The sequence below is a fragment of the Dasypus novemcinctus genome, chromosome 11 (genome assembly GCF_030445035.2).
Source record: "Dasypus novemcinctus isolate mDasNov1 chromosome 11, mDasNov1.1.hap2, whole genome shotgun sequence".
Classification (NCBI taxonomy): Eukaryota; Metazoa; Chordata; class Mammalia; order Cingulata; family Dasypodidae; genus Dasypus; species Dasypus novemcinctus.
In genome coordinates this window covers 77,069,390-77,096,928 of record NC_080683.1, presented here as the reverse complement: position 1 = coordinate 77,096,928, position 27,539 = coordinate 77,069,390, and the positions used below count along the sequence as shown (strand labels likewise).

General features: G+C 36.5%; 1 protein-coding gene across 6 annotated transcripts in view; it reads right to left on the bottom strand.

Annotated features, from left to right (window-relative positions):
- GRIK2 (glutamate ionotropic receptor kainate type subunit 2) overlaps positions 1 to 27,539 on the bottom strand; it is a 764,129-nt gene that overhangs the window by 239,674 nt on the left and 496,916 nt on the right. For all 6 annotated transcript variants that reach the window (XM_071218609.1, XM_058307194.2, XM_058307193.2 and 3 more), the window contains one exon: positions 9,623 to 9,829. In XM_071218609.1, coding sequence (XP_071074710.1) covers positions 9,623 to 9,829 — 207 coding nt within the window. The remainder of the gene's footprint in view (positions 1 to 9,622; positions 9,830 to 27,539) is intronic.

Below are 27,539 nucleotides of genomic sequence, written 5' to 3'. Positions count from 1 at the left end.
TTATTGAACAATGCATTCATTTTTCAACCTCAAAAGGTTAATGATATTAAAACTCAAATCTATTTAATCACAAGGAAAATTTAAATTTCTTTGGCATCTCTAAAACAGCTAAGCTTTATATTTAAATGTACTACACTATTGTGTAGCTAAATTTACATATTCTAATGAGGTAAAGGGAATGAGAATATAGCTTCAAAAATCTCTGATTTCTGTTTTAATTGTAACATATTGTCCTTTTTTTTGATAATGCTTTATCACACATATAATCAATTTGTTTTAAATATACTATCATGATTCAACAGTAATCCTGTAAACTAGCTCAAAGTGTTTAATAGGCAATATAAAGCAACATGAAGGAAAATATCTGTCATCTTTTTGGATATATTAATAGTAATAATAATAGCAGTATTAATAGTAATAATAATAGGTACTTGTCTTGAGTGCTTCCTGTGTGCCAGGCAATATAATACAGCCTGTGCAGTGCTCATGACCTAAATTAGGGTTAGATCCTCAAATCTGACTTGAAAATCCCTCATATAGCCAGTTTTAGAACTGAATTGTTTCCTTAGTTTCGCACCAAATTAAGTAGTAGCTTGTTTGTTTGTTAACTAGAAGTTACATTTTTAAAAAAACAATATACATATTTAATCATGGGAGTCTTCATAAGTTCCAGGACCTTTTCACAGTGAGGGGACTGAGCCCTAGAGAGGACTCAGATCACTGTCCTACAACACTTAACTGTTCTTTGGTCCTGTTGTTCTACCTCTCCTCTTCTCTGTCTCTGCTCCTCTCTCTGGTCCCACTGATATAGTTGAACAAGCTGAGCTTGGTACGATGCTGCTCCAATCTCAACTATTAACATTTGATCCATACCATCATTCCATGTAATGAGTATTGTACATATAATGAAAATGAAACTGACTCTAAAATGGAACAAATAAATTTTCAGTCTACACAACTCATAAGAGAAGTGATGCAATTTAGTCTGGCAGTCAATCTGTAGAGCACCAACTTTTAAAATCACAATAGAAATTTATGAAGTCAACCCTAAAACTTATTAATGTAGGATGAATTCATTCCTCAAATACTTTAAATCACACCAAATAAGTGATATGTTAGGTAGTCCATGCTCTCTCTCTCTCCCTTTCTCTCTCTCTCTCCTTCCACATACACATATATATAAGTGAGAGAGAACGAGGATGTCCAGATTTTCAGTTAAGAAATAATAATTGTAGATCTGCACAGTATGAGTACAAACCATTCCTTCACACATTTTAGCAGTGATCTGACACTAGGTAGAGAAGCCCCAGAAGCTCACTCACTTAAAGGCATGCTAAAAATTTATCTCCAGATAGGGCTTATTCTGTGTGAAAGGTGGGAAGTACAGAGTGTCTGTGATTAAGCCCCAGCCACTGTAGTTCCATTGGTATTCAAAAACATGGGCTCTCTAGAGGAGTGGCATGGTCAGGAATGGCCATGTGGAGCAGGCACCAATACAATACTCTGGAGGTGGACTTTAAACAGGTAACAAGGTGAGAGGCCTGAAGGACAGCAGGAGCTCCTAGGTGTTCAGGAGACAGTGAGACAAAAATAAAGGCCAATATGAGGACTTGTAATTTTAACCTGTAGGTTTTGGTACCTCTGGCAAAGGTTTCAGTGGGAAAGCTTTGAGAAAACATTGGTGATCGAAGAGTAATCTTACTATAAAGTGTAGGTGGATTCCTGGAAAAGATAATGGAGAAATTACAGAATAAAGATACAATGAGGTAGTAAGGATTTTAACTAGCGTGGTAGCTGTCAAACTGTAATAAAACAAGGACAAATCTGAGATCTATTTTTTAACTTACACATACAGAGTCTTTGTGTACTGTTTTATTAACTTATGTATGGCTATTTACATGCATAAATCTTCCTTTCCAGTTCCAAGGCAAACACCACCAGAGACTTGAAAGTAATTTAACTACTCTTGCCTCTTTAAAGTAGTCCCATAATAACCTGTGCTAGCTTATTATAGCTTAGGTGTTTTCCTCATGCTAAGGAATATAGCTAATTGACTTTATAAACAACATACTAAATGCAGTCTGTCTCATGAGCTATATATGAGTTATAGCTATAAGGCATAAGCAGCCCAAAGCTACTGGTAAAATATATATGCAAATTAATACAATGGGCACATTAGCAAGATTCTATGCACTCATCTCTATTATGCCAGGTTCAATTGCTAATCTTGCCTTTAAAAATGAAACATTTGGATAACAAATTTCATAAAATATTATGTAAGTCATGAAACTTTAATTTCCAGAGGAAAACATGGTAGTCCTTATTTCTCTGATTAGTCCTTAAATAGATAGTTTCATTGGATCCCTTAGAAGGCATCATACAGATAAAAACATTTGAAATATATATAGCATGTACTTAAAGAGGATGGTGCTTCAATTTAACATTTGTTGTCTAACTTTATGAAATATTTTTGACATTCTCTCAATAAATATTTTTGAATGCTGAACATTTTCTGTATTAGTATTATTTATGTCCTCTAGTTATTTTCAGAATGTTAGTAACAGATGGAATAGCAAATTATACAAAAATACAGAAGACCATGAATGCAGGATACTGATATGGTAAAACCAGTGTTGCTATTTAAATTCTAACCAGCCAGATGACTCACAAAAATTACAAACTTTTTATGGTTGTGAACCAAACTTCAAATAGAATGGTCTAGACCAGCAATCATCATAAAAACTCAAATAATGCTCAGCCTGATTGGAAAGACCTCTTAAGAGTTAAAATTAAAAAAAAAAAGATCAGGTCAGCTTTTGTACATAAAGAGAAAAAAATCTATAGCTTGTTTGCTCATTTGCTTCCTCTACAGTAAGACATATATTATTATTTCTTGAAATGTACCTAAAAATGAGTTTCTGGACAATTTTTATTTCTGAAAAAAATATGTTTGATCAGTGCTAAATGATGATTCAAGGACTTAAGCAAGGAAAATAAATCTCTTCATATCCAATCTCATATATTAACTAAAGGTTGGCACAATGCCAAATAAAAAATGAGTGTAAGAAGGTTAAAAAATGTTTTGATTTTCCCATAATGACTAAGTTTTTTCAAACTTAATAAATAATAAATTTTTAAAAATTGGATATCCTAGCTTTGTTGGTATCCTAAACATTGTTGTTGTTGTTTTCTCTTTTTCCTGCCAGCTGATAATTGAACAGTGAATTTGATTCTCTTAATGCTTCTCTATCTTTAATTAATTATAATAAAAAACTGCATTTCACATGACATAGGTCATTTAGGTAGAAAAGCACTGAGGTATTTGTAACGCTAATGGCTCCAATTAATAAACTTTACTATTAGGACAATGCTGATGCTATTGACTACAACTCAGTTCAAAATTAATACCAATGAAGTGCTAAGAACTATAATCTCTACATTTTTCTCATTGTAACAGTGTCTAAAGTTTTATGTTGTAATCTTCAATAAAAATACTCAAACACTATAGTAGAAAGATAGAATAAATAAGACGACACGGAGTTTGAACTTATTGGTGATGTCTCTAGTTATTGACTTCCTACTATATGTCAGGCACTGCATTAGGAAATATTCATACATTATTCCTAATTATATATATGATATTTTATCTCTATTTTGTGTTTGAGAAAACTAAATTTTGAAGAGTTTAAATCAACATGTCCAAAGCACATAATTATGTAATAGAACTAGTAGTAGAATTAGGATTTAAACCCACATCTGCTTTAACAAGTATTTACTAATATACCATGTTGTAGAACCCTACCATGTGTGTATATGTGTATGTGTTTATAGTGGGGAAGCTTATCTTCTTTCTAAGACTATCAATGTTTCAAGAAGCCATTTTCTCTTTAATATCCTCCTTCTGAAGTTGTATTTTCATATTGTAATACCAAGAACCATCCCTGCTTAGAGCATAATGAATTATTGAGAGATAATACCAAACCCTATATATTGAGGATACTATCAAGAAGGAGGGAGGGTGAAGAACAAGATGGTAAAGCCATGTTATGAAGAGAAAAAAAACTTGAAATAGTTGCATAAATACAACCTGTTGATAGTTAAGTCCTTTCTACTTATTTTCACACATATTTCCCATATCTGAACTTTGGTGGTTTTTTCCCCCTTATTTCCATTTAGACTTTCTCTAATGTTCATTTTAACTAAATTCACCTATCAAATATAGCACTATATATTAAGAACCTATAAAATGGTCTGGCCCACAGCTGGTATAACCTAAATATCAGTTACCTCTGCACCCATGTCCACATAAAAATTGTAAGAAGCAAGATTCAGATGGGACAGCTGGTCCTGTTCCCCATCTCCACATGTGGTCACATGACTCAAGCCTGGCCAATCTGACTACCACACAACCTTCCTCCAATCCTAATTTTATGAATGAGTTCATAGTCCAAACCCCTGCCCCCTGGATATTGATGAAACTTTGGGAAAGGGATCTCTACAAATTCAAAATATAATCCAATCAATCTCTGTAAGACTAGAGAAGGCTTGCTCAACCTCAGCACTACTGACATTTGGATATTTCTTTGCCATAGGGAATGTCCTGCACATTAAAAATGTTTAGTATACAATGCCCTGAGCCTTTACCACCAAATGCCAGTAGCAACCCTGTCCCACACCCCCACAAGCTGTGACAATCAAAAATGTTTCCTGACATGGCCAAATGTCCTTGGGAACAAAATTGTGCCCAGTTGAGAAGACTGGCCTACACAGCATAAACCATCTTTGTCACCCTGTCACCAGTTAAAGATTGAAACCTAGATAGAAAAGACCAAGGCCAAGAAGTAATGAGGAAGTAAAGGAGGTGCTGGCACTAATGGCAAATCTGAAGACTAAGAACCCAACAGTTTGAAGTAAGAACCACTATTGGACTTCTTTTTGGCAATGTGAGACTTTTTTCATGTTTGTGAAAGCTCTTTTAAGTCATATTTCTGGCACTTAAAACTGAAATAGGTATTGATATTTCCTACAAGTAGGTCAAATATTAAGCTGATAATTAAAATAAAGTTGGATAAGATTATGGAATGAGAGCAGTATGGGAACCCATAGCATAGTTTGGTCTCCTGGGAGTCAGAAGGCTTCACTGAGATTGAAATGTTACAGAAGTTAAAGGGAAGTAATTCAAAAGAAGTGAATTGGGTGGGGTCTAAGGAAAATGCTGCAGACAGAGGAACTAGCCTGGGAACAAAGGAGAATAAGATTGAGAGACATTCATAAAAGTGTAGGTGGAGAATGCAGAAAAAATGAAAAATAAAGATGGAAAGATACATCAGAGTCTCAATAGAAAACAGATGGCACACTAAAATGACAATAGCTGAACAGGATTTACCGGTAGGGCAGTGGTTCTCAAATTTCAGGGAACAGCAGAATTCCCTACAGGACTTTTAAAATAAAGAATTGCTGGGCTTTACCCCAGAGTTTCTCATTGAGTCAGTCTAGGGCTGATGCTAAAAATTTGCATTTTTCACAAGTTAGAAAGTGATGCTGATGCTGAGGGCTTAGAAGATATTCTTTGTGAATCACTTGTTTAAGAAAACTTTAAGCGATAGTGCACAGACCTGCGGCTAGCTAGTAGCAATAGAGTTATAACCACTCCTAAGGCCAAAGAGACAAATCAATACAAAGAAGACATCTGCGCTCCTTGCAGGAAAGATTTATGTGGAGCAGACAGCATTATGAGGAACTATGACATTCAATGTAGAGAAAAAGTCAGCCAAGGCAACATCTCAGGGAGAGATCAAGGAAATAAATATCCTGATCTTATTCCCCTTCCTTCCTTGGATCTCTGGCCTGTAATTTAGTCCATGCTGGACAGCCTCCAAGCACAGAGAAGCAAAGTGGAGAAGGTCTAAGAGAATATATGGAGGGTCAAGGGAAGCTCTTCACAAGAAGTAAATAATAACTCAATTTGGAAGGCTTATAAACATATTACATAGTTGGTTCCCATATCCATAGGGCAATGAGAACCACTGGAAGGTTTTATACATGATCAGATTTCTCTTTCTGAAAAGAGACCTTAGCTGACCTGTGTATAGAGATAATGGATTAGAAGAGAACAAGCCTCATAGCAGGGTATTATTCCAGGTGGCAGTGAGGATGAAGAGAAGTAGGCAGATTTAGGAGGAAAAAAGCAATATATCACATTGGAGTGAGAGAGAATTAAAAATGACTATTACATTTTTTTTCAAGATTTTATTTATTTATTTCTCTCTCCTCCACCCACCCCAGTTGTCTGTTCTCTGTGTCCATTTGCTGCATGTTCTTTGTCCTTTTCTGTTGTTGTCAGTGGCACAGGAATCTGTGTTTCTTTTTGTTGCGTCATCTTGTGTCACCTCTCCATGTGTGCGGCACCATTCCTGGGCAGGCTGAACTGCCCTGCGCACATCAGCACTGCGTGTGGGCCAGCTGCAAACGGGTCAAGGAGGCCCGGGGTTTGAACCATAGACCTCTCATGTGGTAGACGGACACCTTAACCACTGGGCCAAGTCCGCTTCCCAACTATTACATTTTTGACTTGGGAATGCCATTGAATTGTTGTGCCACCTATTGATTCAGGGAACTAGTCAGAAGGAACAAGTTCAGGAAAAAGAAATAAATTTAGTTTGGGACATATTGTCTCTGAGGTGCCTATGAAACATTTAAATGGAAAATGTACTCAAAACAGTTAGATATATGGGGTCTTAGGTTCAGGACTGAAGATGTAGAATTATGAGATTTCAGTGTGAGAATGATAATCAAACCTATGGAAGAAGATGAACTTGCCCAAGTAATATATGAAGAGGGATAAATTCAAGAGTGTTGATCTGATTATCAGTATAAGTTACTATATTACATTGAAATTAGCAAATTCAAATTATCATGAGAGTGTACAAAGAAAAATGCACTGATCATAATCACCATACTAAACATTGAAAAGAAAGACTATGTCAACAATATGAGACATAAGAAGACACCAAGAATGGATATTCATCTAGAGTAGGACAATACTCTAGTAAGAAGAAAAATAGAAGAAGTAACAGATATGACACCAAGAAGAATTAAATGAAAATACTGTTTGAAAACCTTATCAGTGGTCTCAACTCAATACCCAAATAAAAAATGATTGTGAACAAAATATCAAATATCGATGCCCATTTACTATTGCCTCATTTAGTATGCCAACATCTTTTCTTCCACAGCTCTAATTCATTATTTCCTAACCATCATTTTTGAGTCTATAATTTTCTTGAAGAAATACACATAGGTAGGAAATCAAAAAGGAACAAATTCTAGAAAACTAAAAATTTTAATCATGTTTGAATCCCAAAAATTCCCATTAAAAAAGCATTAGTTAATCATATGTAACAAATATATTCATAAAATTATCGGTGATCTAACATTCCAAAAGTAAAAGCCTCACATAGTTTATTGTTCAAGAGTCCTACAGTGGATATACATTGTTTTGGTCTGTGCAGCATCCATTCCACATTGTCAGGTATAAATACCAGGATTTTCCTTTGAAAACCTATAGTTCCCCAACTTTAATTCTATGTGGTTTGACTGGGGCTGATCACACTTGGGTTCTTCAGGGAGTATATGACCCAGGCTACCAATAAGCACACAACCTCTTCTAGGGAGGATAATTGGTTCAGGTATTCGGTTCATGACCTAAGTTAGGTCAAGGAAATCAAACTTTGGGTCTTTTGATGAAATTATTAGGGTTGAGATACTATATTCTGGCATGGATATTTAATCTAGAACTGCTGATGGCAATAGTTCTTGCTGCCAGTTGGGAAGCACCTTTCTAAGAGTAATACAAATAAGCAAACAAAGGCTAAACTGAGACACAAAATCAAAACTACAAAATCCTGAAACCCTAGATTCAGGCATGGACATTTGCTGCCTCTGGATTTTACAAAGATACAAACCAATTAATTACCATTTTTGCTTAAACCAGTTTGAATTAGGTTTCTTAAAGCTACTGATATATCAATCCTTACTAATATGAAGTTCAAGGTTTAAATTTGATCCCAAACATACATTTTTCTGATATTTTTACAAAATTTCAGTATAAATTTATACTGATCATTGATCAAGTCTAGGACTTTAGGGTTTATTTAGTGAACTCCAAATTGATAAAAGATGCTGAAGATTTGAAAAAGGAAATTTTTGATAGCTTGTATTGTTGTTATACTTCTAATCAAAGCCTTAGGTTACATTTATACTATGTATGAGAAAGCATACATACATACATATGTGTATATAGGTAGATTAGCTATATAAATATATGTATATTGAGGCAGAGAAAGAGAACTCTGTAATGAATATCCACAAAGTATTTTCAAAATGCTGTGAAATGCTTTTGCCATTAGTAAGAATATTTATTTAGGTTACATTTCACAATACTTTTTAAAAGAAAATAACTTCTACTATTTTGTAGAATTCTTATGTTAGCAACAATTGTATATGCTTTACTATTATGAAAAATGTAAATATAAATTTAATTATAATAAAACACTAAGACAAATGCCATGTTATGTTGTTGAAAAGGATTAGAGTTAATTTCAAAGAGATAACTTGCTACCACCAACAAATTATGAAAGTGTTTTTCTGGTCTAGAAAAAAATAATACACTTATTAAATTTTTAAAAAATGTCTATCCTCCTGCATCCATTAGCTTAATAGTCTTGTTTCATTTTGTATATATTTAATTATACGGTTATTTTATTTAAATTTCTCTCCCCTCCCCCCCCCATTGTCTTCTCTCTGTGTCCATTCACTGTGTGTTCTTCTGTGACTGCTTCTATCCTTATTAGCAGCACCAGAAATCTGTGTTTCTTTTGTTGCGTCATCTTGTTGTGTCAGCTCTTCGTGTGTGCAGCACCATTCTTGGGCAGGCTGCACTTTCTTTCCTGCTGGGTGGCTCTCCTTACGGGGCGCAATCCTTGTGAGTGGGGCTCCCTACACGGGGGACACCCCTGCGTGGCAAGGCACTTCTTGCGTGCATCAGCACCGCGCACGGGCCAGCTCCACACAGGTCAAGGAGGCCCAGGGTTTGAACCGCGGACCTCCCATGTGGTAGGCAGATGCCCTATCCATTGGGCCAAGTCCGCTTCCCTAATTCTAGGGTTTTTAAAATATACATGTAAAGGTATCACTTCTACTCTACAGAACCAAACTATTCTATCCTAGTATAGGAAATCTTTATCTAGAAATTTAGAATTTGCATCATCTATTCTCTCTGTTGATTAGGAAGTTTTCATTATAAAAGTAAAGAATAAATTCACAATTCACTATCAGGAAACCATATTCTAATTTACAAATTAAGGCAAAATACTTCAAGATATTAAGTCATAGATACTAGTGAAATTAAGGCAGACATATCCTTCTGCTACAAATATACATCCTTCTTGGATTCCTTATATTTAATAACAAAAATAACATCCAATCTGAATAAAATCATTGAAGGAATACATAAAGGAAATATATATTACAGCTCTCTGTTATTATTAACCTCCAATCATCAAAAAACATAAATCCTATAGTAATCTACGAAAGGTAATTAATAAAGAGAAAAGGAACTTACATGATCAATTAGTTCTCGAACCATTCCATTCCATTGTCCATTGGCATCATCCTGGGCTCCATATTTCCCATCCTCTACAAGTCTAATTTCATATGTAAAGCCAAGGATTGTGGATAGTTCTCTGAGGAGGTCAATGCAATAACCCTCAAATCGATCATTCCCATAGAGAGGTTTGTCAGACTTCTTAAACAGGACATAGGGTTCTTCCTGAAAACATTCAATGCAAAGGTAGGCATGTCAGTTAATCATAATACTTACCATCAGAATTGTTACTTCCCTTAGAAGATAGATACAGAAAATTTCACATTAATTGAGGACCACAGTTGACTTGTTTTCATTTATTTGAAATTATTATAGTTTGAATTACTGAAAAGGGAGATAGTTAGATTGCTTTGGGATTATTTGTACTTTACAAAAGAATATTTAACTATAATAGTTTCACCATAATGATGCAATAAAATTATGATGCATTATATAGAATACATAATGTACCATAATTCTTATATAATCTTGATATATATGTTATATAACATATAATTTCACCATGATTATAATTCCCTAATTTGAATTAAACCATTTAATCAATATCTAGTATGCTGTTTCAGTAGGATCTGTTGATGAAATGAATGAGTAAAAGTCATTGTCTAATTGCTTATTATGTGCGAAGAATGATTATAGGGACTTTCATTTATATTATTACATTTTGTCCTAAAACATGAAAATTACAACTAATATGATACTCAATTATACTAGAATGAGAATATTAGAATATAGAGAATGAAACTAACATTTATCAAGTGTTGTATACTTTTATGCAGCACCTACTATTGGCCAGGCCACTCTTACATGAAAAAGAAATGCACACACCATGAAGTTTATGATACAGTAGGGGAAATAAATAATTAATGCCTGAACAAAAAAGAACACATAACTTTAGATGGTAGTAAGTGCTATAAAAACATCAAGAAGGGCAATGGGGCAGAGAATGACTGTAGAAGACCTGGTAAGATAAAACAGGATGAGACAAGATTGAGCTATATATCTTTAAGTCTTTTCTGAGGAGATGAGAGATGAGGTAGGACCCAAAAGACGCAAATGAGTCCAGCCTCCAACCCCCACTGGAGAACCCAAGTTGTCCCATAAGTGCTATCATACCTATAGGAGTTTTAGACACCATAGCAATGTGTTCCTGCCCAAACTTATCTTAGAAATAGCCAGGTTTAATTCTGTCTTTCCTCCCATTCCTGTTGACCTGGCTTACCTCACACTATTCTGCGTACCTTCTAGTTTGACCAGTTTCCTGTTCCTCAACCCTATACTCTGAAAGTTTTGCTCAAAGGTCAATAATTTGCTCTGTATCTTCGGTCTTTGAATTTCCTTTTCTCCTCCTTGCTTCACTGGACTAAATCCAAAGGTCACTGCTTTGCCTTCAATTCTTTCTTCCAGAGGCTGTTTTCAGTATCACCCTCACATCCCTCAGGAAGAGAAGGCATATACGGTGTCCTCCCTTCCCCTAATTGCTGCACCCAAACCATTTCGACCCCTGCCTTGTGCAATAACCACTCCCCTTCTGAGGCACAGGCCACCTTACAAAACCAGGCTCTGTCTTCACAGTTGATATTGTCCACTGTAATCTGAATCAGAAGATCTACCAAGTGTTAAAGGAAGCATTTACTCCTCAAATACTTAGCTACTGTATAAAAATAAAATTCTCTTTTCTGACTCCTATCATCTTTATCTGTGTATCAAAATCCACCTTGATGAAGCATCCAACATGATGGTCTCTTAATCTTTTGACCTTGTTGTTGACAAATTCTTTCCCCCATAGGACTTTATGCCCCTTCATCTATGATTTCAGCTTCTACTCTCACTCCACATAACTACTCTTGATGCAAGTATGGTAGGTTAAATTGTGTACTCCAAAAAACATGTGTTAATCTGTATCCTTGTGGGTAAGAACCCATGGAAAATAGGAGCTTTTTATTTTTAATTTATTTAAGCATATCGCTCACACATAAGCATACATCAACAATAAGTGTACATTAATAGTTGTGAACTTACAAAACAGGTCTCTCATCCTCAACATACCACCAATGCCTTGTATTGTTGTGAAACATTTTTCACTAGTGCTTTAATAGCATCTTCAAAATATTACTACTAACCAAACTATCTTACATTTGATGTACTTTCTCTCAAATCATCATTTTGTGTATTTTCTCCCAACTCACCCTACTATTATTATTTTTGTGTCATTTATACAAGAACACACATAAACAATAAGTATATAGTAAAAGTTATGAATTTACAAATAAAATCATACAGGGGTCCCATAAGTGAATCCATCAACAACACCTTGCATTGTTGTGAGATATTTGTTACAAATTATGAAAGAATATTATCAAAATCTTAATAATAACTATAGTCTATATCTTGGTGTATTTTCCCCCAACCTACCTTATTATTTTTTAAATATATATTTTATTACAAAAGTTCTGAACTTATGAAATAATCATGTGCATGTACAGAATGTCCAGAAAACAGCCCTCTATCAACACACCACACAATGGAATATTTTTTATAAATCATGAGATAAAATCATCAAACTATTACCACTAACCATAGTGTACATTTGGCACACTTTTTTTTTTTACTTTTTTTGTCTTTATTTTTTTAATGTTATATTAAAAAAATATGAAGTCCCCATATGCCCCCACCCCCCTCACCCCACTTCTCTCCCCATAACAACAACCTCCTCCATCATCATGAGACATTCATTGCACTTGGTGAATACATCTCTGAGCACCGCTGCACCTCATGATCAATAGTCCACACCATAGCCCACACTCTCCCACAGTCCACCCAGTGGCCCATGGGAAGACATACAATGTCTGGTAACTGTCCTTGCAGCACCACCCAGGACAACTCCAACACCTGAAAATGCCCCCACATTACATCTCTTCCTCCCACTCCCTACCCCCAGCAGCCACCATGGCCACTTTCTTCACACCAATGTGGCACCCTTTTTCCATACTCCCTCATTATTGACACAGTACATCTTTGGCATTGATGCATAAATATTACAGTACTGTTGCTAACCACAGTCAATAAATCACTCCAGTTGTAGTTTTTCCATACTTCTCTACATTCCCACTACCCTGTAATAGTTATGTACATCTGCCCTAGCTCACAAAGCACACTCTTGCTTCTGTACCATCATCCACAATTCTCATCCACCTCTGGGTTTACTATGTTAGTCAGTCCCTAGATTATTCTCTAGCTTTCTGTCAAATGGGATTTATATCCCTAGACTACCCTTTCCAGACACATTCCCATTTATAAACCAGCTGTTATTATTATGTGTTACCAACAACTCTATACATTTCCACACTTTCACAGTAAGTTAATTAAAACTTCTACATACATTAAGCATCAATAGTCCATCTCAGTCCTCCTCTTATATCCTTTAAGAGTCTACCATCTACCACCAGGTCTTGCTATTTTCCTACATTTTATTCTAGAAGCTTTATGGTTATTGCATTTATATTTAGGTTTTTGTTCCATTTTGAGTTAATTTTTGGATAAGGTGTGAGCTGGGGGTTCTCTTTCTTTCTTTTGGCTATGGATATCCAGTTCCCCCAGCACTATTTGTTGAAGGGACTGTTCTGCCTAAGCTGGGTAGGATTGACAGACTGATCTAAAATCACTTGACCACAGAAGTAAGGGTCTGTTTCAGAACCATCAATTCAGTTTCTTTTGTCTATGTGTTTGTCTTTATGCCAGTACCATGCTGTTTTTATGACTGTGGCTAAGTGATATGATTTAAACATCAGAAGTGAGATCCAACTTCACTCTTCCTTTATAAGATGTTTCTGGTTATTTGGGGCCACTTACCCTTCCAAATAAATTTGGTAATTGTGTTTTCCATTTATTTGAAAAATGCTGGTGGAATTTTTATTGAGATTGCATTGAGTCTGTCTATCAATTTGGGTAAAATTGACATCTTGTTATTTTTCCCATCTCTGAGCATAGGAGGTTCTTACAATTACTTAGGTCTTTTCTACTTCTTTTAACAGTGCAATATAGTTTTGTGAATGCAAGTGCTTTACATCTTTGTTTAAATTTATTCCTAAATATTTTATTCTTTTAGTTGCTATTTGTGTTAGTAAGCCAAAGGGGTGCTGATACAAAATACCAGAAATCGTTTTGCTTTTATAAAGGGTATTTATTTAGGATAGAAGCTTACAGGTACCAGGCCATAAAGCATAAGTTACTTCCTTCACCAATGTCTGTTGCCACATGTTGGAGCAAGATGGCTCCTGACATCTGCCAAGAGCTCAGGCTTCCTGGGTTCCTCTGTTCCTGGTGCTTGTATCTCTCTGGACTCAGCTGTCCTGCTCTCACCACAAGACCAACTGTAGAATATCAGGCAAATGTCTGTCTCTCTCTGTGGAGCTCATACCTCTCTGGGCTCAGCTGCTCTGCTCCTTGTGTGCTTACTTTCTGGGCTCCAGTTAAAAACTCCAATTAACTCCTGTGCCTTGTCATTGTCTCTATGAGTCCCTGCCAAACAAGAGGACAGGTATGCAATGTCCTCTTGACATGGCCCAATCAAAGCCTAAATGATTATTTAATCAAGTAAAAGTGAAACCTCTGAATCCAATATAATCTAATATGCCTGGAGGGACAGAGCCATTACAAACATAATCCAATATCTATTTTTGGAATTCACAAACAATATCAAACTGCCACACTATTGTAAATGGAATTTTTATTTCCTGACTTTCTCCTCCAATTGTACATTACTAGTGTCTTTTAAAATCTATTTCATCTGATATAAGAATAGCTACACCAGCTTTGTTGTTGTTGTTGTTGTCGTTACTATTACTGAATGCATGGAATATCTTTTTCCAGGCTTTCACTTCAGTCTACTGGTATCTTTGAGTCTAGGTTGGGTCTCTTGCAAATAGCATATAGGTGTCACATATTTTTACCCATTCTGCCAATCTGTGTCTTTTGATTGAAGAGTTTAATCCATTAACAGTCAATGTTATTGTTGTAAAGGCAGTTCTTATTTCACCCATTTTGACCTTTGGGTTTTATCTGTCATATTTTATTTTCACCACTCTTTTGATGCTTTTAGTTAATTTTACTGCTATAATCTTCATTTCTAGACTCTCTTCCAAGCTTCTTTCTCTTGTCTTTTCTTTTCAGACTGTAGCACACCCTTTAATATTTCCTGCAAAGTCTGTCTCTTGGTTTCAAATTCTCTGTTTCTGTTTTCTGTGACTATTCTAAACTCACCCTCATTTTGAAAGACAATCTTATTGAATATAAGAGTCTTGGCTGTAAGTTTTTCTTTTGCAATATCTTAAATATATCACACCATTGCCTTCTTGCCTCCATGGTTTCTGATGAGAAATTGGCACTTAATCTTATTTGGGTATCACTTATATGTTATGCATTGCTTATCTCTTGCTGATCTCAGAATCCTCTTTGTCTTTGGTATTTGACATTCTGATTAGTATGTTTCTCAGATGTGGTCTATTTGGATTTATTCAAATGGGAATACGTTATGCTTCTTAGACACCGATACCTATGTCCTTCAATAGGACCGGGAAATTTTCTACCATTATTTCTTTTTTTTTTTTTTTTTTTTTTATTAATCTTTTTTTTTTTATTGACTTTGTAATAATATTACATTAAAAATATATATGTGAGGTCCCATTCAACCCCACCCCCCCACCCCCCCTTACCATTATTTCTTTAAATATTCTTCTGCCCCTTTTCCCTTTTCTTCACCTTCTGGGATACCCATTTCATATATATTTGCATGTCTCTTGATGTTTATTTCCCTTAGCCCTTGTTCAATTTTTTCGATTCTTTTCTTCATCTGTTCTTTTGCATGTTTACTTTTGGAGATCATTTCTTCAATCTCACAAATCCTTTCTTCTGCCTCCTCATATCTGCTGTTATATGATTCCAATGTATTTTTTAATTTCATTTCTTGTAGTTTTCATTCCCATAAGATCTGCTTTTTCTTCAAGGTATGTTTTCAAATTCTTCGTTGTGCTCATCCAATGTCTTCATATATTCTTAATCTCTTTAGCCAGCTTATTGAGTTTATTAAGGGGATTTGTCTGAACATCGATGATTAGTTGTCTCAACTCCTTTATGTCATCTGGGGGCTTATCTTTTTCCTTTAACTGGGCCATATCTACCTATTATTTGGTATGGATTGGAATTTTTTTGTTGGTGTCTTGGCATCTAGCTTACTAGATATTCTGGGTGCAGTTTCTCTCTTTAGTTTAGGGCTTTCTTGCCCTTTCTCCCTTGCTGACTTAGTAGTAGGAGCCAAGGATATAATTTGTGCTGTAAACTGTGGAGTCTCAAGCTGTTCACATTGCCCTAGGGATTGATGAAGCCTCTCCCACCTTTCTCTTTAGAGGTAGGGACAGAGCCACAGCCATGTGTAAACCAAGTCCTGCAGGTCTAGACTGTAGTTGCCCAGAGAGACTGAATAAGCTTCATGCCCATTCCTCCCCTACCTGGGGTAGGGATGGAGCTGCACATGTGTGCAACAATCTATGCTGTGTAGGCCCAAAATGACTGTAGTTGCCCCAGTAGACTTCTGACTTTTCAGTCTGTATCAGCCAAAACTAACTGCAGTTACCAGGAGAGGTTGGTGCAGGTCCCACCAGCTTCCTCCCTGCCAGAGGTGGGTATCTCGGTGTAAAGAATCTGGTCACTGCAGTCGCTGTGGTCCTCAATTAGACCAGCCTCCCCTCATGCCAGGGAAAGAGTCAAAATGGTGGCCACAGGTTTCTCTCTGACCTTGAAAGGTTTCAAACTTTAGCTGCTCCTAGAACTATATTTTAGCCAGCTGAATTTACCAATCAGTAGCTGAAGTTGTTCGTCAAACGTCTCTTCTTCCCATTTTTTTGGAAATGGAGTTTCCAAAACCAGCCACAGAATAGTTCCTGAGGTGATTTGTGCCACCAGAGTAGGATGACCACCAGCCTCGTATTTTCCCAAAATACACATGTCCACCCCACCCCTGACAGAGGTGGGAGCTGCAATCCCATCTGCATGGAAAGAAGCCAGTCCCTCCCAGCATTGTGATTTTAAGTCTGCTCTACTTTCCCTCATTCCAGGGACAGAGTTAAAATGGCAGCTCCTGGCCTCTTTCTGACTTGGGCAGGTTCAAATTTTGGCTGTTTTTAGGATTAGACTTTAGCCCACCAAATTTGCTAATCAGTAGCTAAAGTTGGTGCCCAACTGTCTCTTTGTTCCCTGTTTTTGGAAAATAGAGCTTCCAATTCCAGGCTGGAATAGCTCCTGAGGCAGCTTGTGCTGCCAGTGGAGGATGGGCACCAGGCTCCATGGTGTGGAGTTCTCTACTTAAGAATCTTCTCTGCAGGTGGGCAGTCTCCTCCTTCCATTCTTTCAAGGACATTGCAGGATGCCCTTCTGGTCTCCTGCAGTCCCTAAACAGGTGCTTTAGATAGCTCTGGGGGATTATTAACTGCCCTGTAGCATCACCTAACTCTAGGAACTCCTTACTCTGCTGCCATCTCACTGGATGTCTGACTTTTGAAGATGTTGTTTTAGTTAAGGTGTGGCAAACTGATTCAAAGGGGATTTTAATCTGGTTTATTGGAGGTCTTATTAAGAGAACCAGAAGTCACAGAAGCAATAGCTGGAGGCAGAAATACTAGCCAAGAAACCCCAAGGATTGTCAGCAACCTGCACTAAAATAATAATATTTGAGGACAAAGCAAATCTTGCGGATACCTGCTGATACTAGGTATCAACCATCTCCATTTTGGAGAATCTAATAGACATATTTCTGTCCTCATTTTACTCAGCTTCTTATTTTCATGTGATACAGTCAAGTATTCCCCTTTTATCAAAACACTCCCCTCTCTTAGCTTCTGTTACATCATTCTCCCTTGGCTTTTCTCCTCCTACAATGCAAACTCCTTTTCTGGATCATTTGCTGCTGTCTCTTTTCTACCTTATTCCAAATTTTGATGTTCCTAAGGTCTTGGTTCTGAATACTCTCCCTTTCTTTTCTTAAATTTTATCCCTAAATGTGCTCATCCACACACATCAAATTCAATGACATCTTTATGCGGATGAAACCCAAATTTATAAATATATATATAAACGAACATACCTCTCCTTGAGAGCTTTAGATATACATATCCAACTTTCTACTTGTTAGCACCATGTAATGTCTTCAAGACATGTCACATTTAATAAATCCCAAATAGAATGGTTTTTTTTCAAAAAATTGTCACTTTTTTGTTTTTGTTTTTTTTTGTTTCAGAAAATGGCACCATCATCTACCCAGTTACTCAAGTCAATCACTGATATATCCTCCTGTAGTCTTCCATTTTAGCTTATTTATTACATAGTAAAATAAGTGGTCTTTTTAAAGCACATATTAAGTCATATCCCATCCACTAAGTAAAACCCTTCAATAGTTTCCCAGTGCATTTAGAGTAGCATCCAAACTCCTGAATCCTGTTGTCCTATCACTTAATCTCATTTAGGTAAATGGCTCCACCATCTACATAACTGATCAAATCAAAAGACGGGAAATTATTATTTTACTGCTCCCTGACCTATCCTTTAGAAATCCTGCAAATTCTGTAATCAAACATATCCCGATTCCACCATTTCTTTCCACTTTTTCTGCTACCATCATGGTTCTTAAAACCTTTATTTGTCATCTTGATTTCTTTACTGGTCTACTTCCTTCTTTCTATTTTGATGTCTCTGCAGTCCATTTTCCATCTGATTTTATCATTCAACTGCTTGAATCCCAGCAATGCTTTTTCATTAAAATGAAAACATTAATAACTGAAGATGGCCTTCAAGGCCCTGCTCACTTTCCTCTCTGACCTTAGCTGCCCACTCTCCCTCTCTCTCATATTATAAATACACTGTTCTTCTTTCTGGTCCTTAAACTTGACAAGCTTATGCCCGAATTTGAGGGCTTTGTATTGGCATCCCACCCCTACCCCCATGCCAACCCAACTCAGAGTATTTTTCCAAAGATCTTCACATGGCTGTTTCAGTTGGTATTACCGTTTCAGAGAAACAACCCTTAACCACACTATATATAATTAGATCTCCCCTCAAAGTTAGTCTCTATCATTTTATCTTGCTTGGTTTTCCTTATGCCACTTACCCTTACCTGAATTTTTGTTTAAAAAATTGTTTTTGTGTGTGCTTCCTTTTTCTCCTTTTAAAAGGTGAGCATAAATACAGAGACATTGAGATTATGTTCATTAATGTATCTTAATGTCTGAAGTAATGACTTGCAATTAGGGGATGTTCAAGAAACATATGCTAAACGAATAAAATATTTATCAAGGATTCAACCCTCCCTTTCCCCTCCTCATTTGCCTCTCCTTAACTTTACTTTGAGTAAACTTTACTGTTTACTTTGAGTTCCTCAAATAACAAGCTGTTTTCTGCCTTAGCGCCTTTTCACATATTCTATCTATAATGCTCTTAAACCCACTCTTCGAATGGATCCCTCCCTCACTTCTTTTAAGACTCAATTTTAATGTGTCAAATTTAATGTGTGTCAAATTTAATGTGGGCTCTTTATCTGAACATAATCCTCTCTGTTATTCTCTATCTCAACACCTTATTTATTTTCTCATAGTACTTGATTCAACTTCAATTATTTTATTTGTTGGCTTACTTCCTCTTTGTCTCACTTTCCTAGAATAGAACCACCATATGAATTCATTATAGTGTCTCCCATAATACCTAGGAAAATGTCTGGCACATTATAGGTGATTCGTAAATATTAAATGAATAAATAACTAAATCAATGAATGAACTCCTTGACTCATTTTTTTCACTTCTAAGTGAATTTAACAACACTTTCAAAGTTGTTTTGAGAATTAAACTTAAGAGGGATTGTGGGAACATGGCCGAAGGGGTAGACAGATAAAGCTTAGCTCTTACTAAAATTATTGAGACGGAGTCTAGGGCTGCCTTGGTGACAGCAGACCAGGACACTGCTTCACAACTAACAGGAGAGTTGGTGACAGAGAGGAGGAAGCAGAAACAGTTTTTGATCCTCCTGGCCACTGAAAGGGCTCCCCTTCCCCATCCCTGAGATAGCAGGCAAGGGTAAACTGGCAAATGGTATCTAAGAGGAGAACAGACTTCTTTCTCCCTGCCAGGACCTCTAGATATATAGAGAGTGCAAGGGGGTGGGGGAGATGCTCTGAGTCATGTAGGAGAGTGCTAGAAAGAACAAGAAGTCAGCAAAAAATCTTGAGTTTTTCCCACCTGTGGCTGGAGGTGGTGCTTATACCCTGCCCTCAGGACAAACAGCCTAATGGAGCTGCACATCCTCTCTGGGAGAAGGAGGGATCTGAGAGGGTGGCGAGTGGTCTCTGCAGGTATTTTAGCCAGCTGAGTCCACCTGGGTATTGGAAGGACCCTGAGGTGATAGGGATAGAGGAGGGGGATCTCCTCAGGCACACAACCAGCTCAGCAGCTTAGGCAGAGAGAGAATTTACGTCAGAAAGGAGGCAGAGATAACAGGGAGGGAATAGAGGCTGACAGATTTCTGAAAAGCCATGCTAGGATAAGAAGGAACAGTAGTTTAGTGGAAAAGTTCCTGTCCAGTGTATACAAGGTTTGATCCCTGGCTCCTCTATGCGGTATTAAAGCAAAGTTATCAAGTGAGACTTTGTGTCAGGGAACATGGTGATATCCTCTTTGTATTACCTCACAGTAGATCTCTTATTTTTTAAAAAAGCTTCTTTTTTTACTGACCCTATTTTACTCATTAAAATCTGGCTTAAAACCTGCAAAGGACAGGCTGCAGGATGATTGATTGTTGAATACTGAATAGCAATAGCCTGAGAAGCCTGAGAAGATCAGTAGAGGTCCAATATAAAAAACTGTTTTTCTGTTTCTCTTGGCTTTTTGGTCCTTTTCCTACCTTCTTCCTCCTTTTCTTTTTTTTTTTCTTTTTCTTTTTTTTTAATGAAACTAAACAAAATGAGTAGCCACTATTTTTATACCTTGTTGTTGCTTTCCCCCTTCCTCTGTTTCTCTGTTAGTTTTTCTCTCTGTCTTTTGTTTCCCAAATTTTTCTACTTACACTATATCTTTTACCTCCTTCATTGTTATATTTTCTGTTTACTATTGTTTTCTCATTCCACCTCTTTGGGCATGGTCTTCAATTTTTCTTGTACTCATTTTTCTCTCTCCTACCTTTTCCACATTTTATTTTCTCTTCTTAATTTTTTTTCTTTCTTTCTCTCTTCTATTTTATCTTTTCCCCTTTGCTCATCATTCTGAACTTTTATTTCTTTCTTTATTTCTCTGCATTCTGTTTCATATTGCATTGTTTCTATTCCACTATTCTAATCTTATTCTTCTGTAATTCTTGTAATTATTCAATCACCTATGTATTGTACAGTCCCTCTCCTAACTTTAATATTTTTGGAGATTATTTATTTATTTATTTCTCCCCCCTCCCTTCATTGTCCACTCTCTGTGTTCATTTGCTGTGTGTTCTTCTGTGTCTGCTTGTATTCTCATAGGCTCCTCCAGGAACAAATCCTGGGACCTTCTCAAGTAGGAGAGAGGCGATGATTCTCTTATGCCACCTTAGCTCCCTGGTCTGCTGCATCTCTCATTATCTGTCCTCTGTGTCTCTTTTTGTTGTATCATCTTGCTGTACCAGCTCTCTGTGTGGGTCAGCACTCCTGCATGGAACAGCACTCCTGCATGGGGCAGCACTCCTCTTAGGCCAGCACTCTGCATAGGCCAGCACTCTGTATGGGCCAGCTCACCACACAGGCCAGTTTGCCTTCACCAGGAGTCCCTGTGTATCAAACCCTGGACCTCCTATATGGTAGATGGGAGCCCAATTGCTTGAGACACAGCTGCTTCCCTACTTTTTGTATTATCACTATTACCCATTTTCTCTTCCTATCTCTTCCTATTTCTCTGGTACTAACATTTTTTTTCCCAAAAAAAACATAGACAATGGCAAGGAAATAGAATAAGAGGAACAAAATGTCAAAGTGAAACCTTATCACACTCAAAAACCATAAAATAAACCCACTGAGCAGAGAGAGAAGCCCATCAATTAAATAAACACACCAAGATAAAACAGATGACTAGATACCAACAAAAAAATAAAAGCCATGTTAAGAAATGGGAAGACATGACCCAGTACAATGAACAAACAAAAAACCAAGAGGAGATACAGAACATGGAACAACTAATCAGAGCTTTCCAAACAAATATCATGAATCAACTAAATGAAATGAAGGAAGAGATTAAGGATATTAAGATGACACTGGAAGAAGATACTGAAGAAACTGTAACCATACATAAAAAGATAATGGATATGATGGTGATGAATGGCACAATACAAGAAAATCAAAAATATAATGGAAGCACACAACAGATTTGAACAGGTAGAGGAAATAATTAGTGATATGGAAGACAGTACAACTGAAAATCAAACATAATAGAGCAGATAAATCAAAAGATAGAAAAAAATCCAGCAAGGACTAAAGGACTTGAATGATAACATGAAATACACAAACATAGACATCTCCAGAAAGGGACAGAAGGAGTGTTAGAGGAAACAATGACTGAAAATTTCCCAACTCTATTGAGGGACATGGATGTGCATGTCCAGGAAACACAGCACACCCCAAACAGTATAAATCCTAACAGGCCTACCTCAAGACATATGCTTGTCAAATTGTCCAATGTTCAAGAAAAAGAGAGAATGCAGAAAGCAGCAAGAGAAAAGAAAACCGTCACATACAAGGGAAATTCAATAAGATTAAGCACTGATTTTTCATCTGAAACAATGGAGGCAAGAAGGCAGTGCCATGACATTGTTAAGGTGTTAAAGAAAAAACGTTCCAGCCAAGAATTCTCTATCCAGCAAAATCAGCATTCAAAAATTAGGAGACTTCAAAGTATTAACAAACAGAATGTAAGAAAGTATGTAAAAAAAAAATCTGTACTCCAAGAAATACTAAAGGGAGTTCTGCAGGGTAAAAGGAAAAAACAGGAAAAATAATTGAAGAAGAGCTTAAGAACAATTAAAAAGACACAAAGAATAATAAAAGCATTATAGGACATACAAAAACCCAAAGAAAATAAGGCTAATCTAAGTAATTCCATGACAATAACAACACTGAATGTTCATGGACTAAACTCATCAGTCAAGACACACAGACTGACAGCATGGATAAAGAAATATAACCCATTTATATGCTGTCTACAAGAAACAAACCTTAGACCCAGGGATTTAGGAAGGCTGAAAGTGAATTGTTGGAAAACAATTTTAAAAGCAAAAATAACCAAAAAAGGGCAGGAGTAGCATTACTAATAACAGAAAAAATAGATGTTAAATGCAAAACTATTCTGAGAGACAGAAACAGGCACTATATATTAATAAAAGGGGTAATCTTTTAAGAAGAAATAGTAATTATAAGCATTTGTGCACCAAACCAGGGTGCCTCAAAATACATGAGACAAACACTGGGAAAAAAGAGGGAGAAATAGATGCCACTACAATTATAGTGGGTGACTTTAATACACCATTATCGCCATTAGAATATCTCAACAGAGAATCAATAAAGAAACAAAGACTTTGAATAATGCATTAGAAGACCTGGACCTAATAGGCATATACAGAACACTGCACCCAAATACAGTGGCATAAACATTCTTCTCGAGTGTACATGGATCATTCTCCAAAATAGACCACTGCTAGGCCACAAAACAACTCTCAATGAATTCAGCAATATTGAAATTATATAAATTTAACTTCTCTGACCATAATGGAATGAATCTGGAAATCAGTAAGAGCCAGAGAACCAGATCAGGCACAAAGATATGGAAGTAAAATGACATATTTTTAGACAAACAGTGGGTCAAGAAGGAAATTGTGAAAGAAATCAGTAAATACCTTGAAATGAATGAAAATGACAACACAATATATCAAAACCTATGGGACACAGAAAAAGGGGTACTGAGAGGGAAATTCATAGCCATAAATTTATATATTGAAAAAGAAGAAAGAGCTAATATCAAAGGCCTAATTGTACATCTGGAGGAGTTAGAAAAATAACAATCAACTAACCCTAAGGGAAGTAGAAAGAAGGAAATAGCAAAGATTAGAACAGAACTAAATGAAATAAAAAATGAGAAAGCACTAGAAAAAATAAAACCAAAAGCTGGTGCTTTTCAAATACCAATAAAATTGACAAACCCCTAGCTAGGCTAACAAGGAAAAAAAAAAAGATGAAAACACAAAATAAGAACTGAGGAAGGGGATGCCACCACTGATCCCACAGAAATAAAGAATATCATAAAAGAGTACTTTGAAAACTTATATGACAACAAAATGGATAATGTAGAGGAAATGGACAAATTCCTAGAAACACACAAGCATGGTACACTGACAAAAGAAGAAATTGATGAGCTCAACAGACAAATCACAAGTAGTGAGATGGAATCAGTGATCAAAAAGCTCCCAACCAAGTTGATCCCAGGACCAGATGGCTTCACAGGTAAATTCGACTAAGTAGACCAAAAAGAACTAACACCAATTCTGTTCGAATATTCAAAAAAATGGAAGTGGAAGGAACATTGCCTAACTCATTCTATAATGTTAACATCACCCTTATACTAAAGCCAAAGACACCATAAGAAAAGAAAACTATCAATCGATCTCCCTCATGAATGTAGATGCTAAAATCCACAACAAAATACTTGTTAATCATATTCAAAACAACAATCAAGAGAATTATATACCATAACAAAGTGGGCCTCATCCCTGGTATGCAAGGATGGTTCATTCTAAGAAAACCAATCAATGTTATACACCACATAAACAGATTGAAAGAAAAAAGTCATAATCATCTCTATAGATGCAGAAAAAGCATTCAACAAAATACAGCACCGTTTCCTCATAAAAACACTACACAAAATAGGGATAGATGGAACCTCCCTCAACATGATAAAGAGTATATATGAAAACCCACAGGGAACATCACATACAATGGTGAAATACTAAAAACTTTCCCTCCAAGATTGGGAACTAGACAAGGATGCCAATTATCATTACTCCGATTTAACATTGTTTTAGAAGTGCTTGCTCAAGCACTTAAGCAAGAAAAAGATATAAAAGTCATCCAAATTGGAAAGGAAGAAGTAAAAATTTCACTATTTGCACACAACATGATCCTATATAGAGAAAGCCCTGAGAAATTGACCACAAAGCTCCTAGGGCTTATAAATGAGCTCAGTAAAGCTGCAGGCATTAAGATTAATGCAAAAAAATCAGCAGCATTTCCATACACTAATAATGAACAATGTGAACAATAAATCAGGAAAAATATACCATTTACAATAGCAACTAAAAGAATCAAATACCTAGGAATAAATTTAATAAATAAATTTAACTAAAGATGTAAATGACTTATACTCAGAAAACTACACAGTACTGTTAAAGGAAATCAAAGAAGACTTAAATAAATAGAATAATTCCCTGTTATGGATAGGAAGACTAAACATGATTAAGATATCTATCCTACACAAACTGAAATACAGATTTAATGCAATCCCAATAAAAATCAACACAGCATTTTTTCCTGAATTGAAAAAACTAACTATGAAATTTATTTGGAAGGGAAAGAGGCCCTGAATTTCCAAAGACATATTGAAAAGAAAAATGAAAATTAAGTTATGATGGATCAGAGATTTAAATACAAGAGCCAAGACCATAAAGATCTTGGAATATAATGTATGGAAAAATCTACAATAGGAAATGTTTTCATGAATTTCACACACAAAGCACAAGCAGTGAAAGAAAAAAATTGACAAATGGGACCTCCTCAAAATTAAAAACTTTTGCACCTCAAAGGAGTTCATCAAGAAAGTGAAAATGCAGCCTTCACAATCAGAGAAAATATTTGGTAACCATATATCTGATAGAAGTCTATTATCGCTCATATATAAAATAATCCTACATCTCAAAAATAAAAAGACAACCCATTTAAAAAATGGGCAAGTGAATTGAACAGACACTTCTCCAAAGAAATAAAAATGGCTAATAAGCACATGAAAAGATGTTCAACATCTCAAGCTATTAGGGAAATGCAAAGCAAAACTACTAGGAGATACCATTTTACACACATTAGACTGGCAACTTTTTAAAAAACAGAACTACGAGTGTTGGAGAGGATGCGGAGGAACAGGAACTCTCATCTACTGCTAATGGAAATGTAGAATGGTGTAGCCATTCTGGAGAAAAGTTTGGTGGGTCTTCAAACAACTTACTATGGATCTGCTAAATGATCAAGCAACTCCGCTCCTGGGTATATACCCAGAAGAACTGAAAGCAAGGTTATGACAGATATATGCACACCAATGTTCATAGCAGCAATATTCACTATTGCCAAAAGCTGGAATCAACACAAATGCCCATTGTATTAGTCAGCCAAAGGGGTGCTGATGCAAAAGGGTATTTATTTGGGGCAGGAGCTTACAGATACCAGGCCATAAAGCATAATTTACTTCCTTCACCAAAGTCTAGTTTCACATGTTGGAGCAAGATGGCTGCTGACATCTGTGAGGGTTCAGGCTTCCTGAGTTCCTCTTTTCCCAGGGCTTGCTTCTTTCAGACTTAGGGTTCCTCTCTTCCCAAGGCTCCAGCTTAAGACCTCAGCATCAAATTCCAACATAAAAAAAAAAAAAACCTCCAAAATCAAAAACCCTTAACTCTGTCCTTTGCCTTGCCTTTTATCTGTGAGTCCCCATCCACCAAAGAGTGGGGACTCAATGCCGTACTGGCATAAGAGGTTTACATAATTAATCAAGTGAACCTATGAATTCAATATAATCTAATATGCCCAGAGGAAAAATCAGTTTATACAAATAATCCAATATTTCTTTTTGTAATTCATCAATAATTTCAAACTGCTACATCCATCAACTGGTGAATGCATAAGTAAAATGTGCTATATACATACAATGATTATTACCCAGCTGTAAGAAGGAATAAAGTACTAACAATCAGGATAACATGGATGAACCTTGAGAACCTTATGTTTCATGAAGCAAGCCAGGCATTGAAGGACAAATATTACATGATCTTGTTGATATAAATTAAGTAAACTGAGCAGATTCACAGAACTAAAATCTGGAATATAGGTTTACAGGAAATAGAAAGGGAGAAGAAGTTTGTGAGCTAATGCCTATACATGCAAAATTTATGACAAGGTGGAAGTGTGTAGTTGTGCAATGAAGGGACATAACAAGGGTATAGAGATGTTATTGGGTTGGGTGGGGCAGGTTTGTCAGGGGGGTAGGGTAGGGAGAGTGGGTGGGATGGTTGATGGAACTGGAGGTATGGTTAGGGACGGGAGCAGGTGAATACTGGGAATTGGTGAGTACGTGGTTGAAACTACAGTGTTAGGAATGCTCTTTTGGCAATATAACAAGGAAGGGTTATTGGTTTAGGGTGTTGGAAGGGTGGCATTCAGACCAGGTAGTACCTGGGGCAGGCTTCTAGGAATTATGTGAGTGGTCATTTTGGCATAGTGTGTTGCATCAATGGGTAGAGACCTATATAATGAGTGGGAAGGTGTTGGACTACCATCCTAGGGAGGCCTGCTATGTTCACAAACAAAAGGACAGGAGTCACTTGAGAGCGTTGTCAGTGTCTAATAGGGGAGAACAGACCAGTGTGTCAAGTAACTATGAATATTGTCCACTTCAAGGAGTCAAGCCTGATGGTTGCCATTGGCCCGAAGGGGGTGGGGAGGGAGGAATAAAAGAGATGGAACAGGGGGCATTTGTAGGGTGATGGAAGTGTTCAGCATGATCTTACAATGAT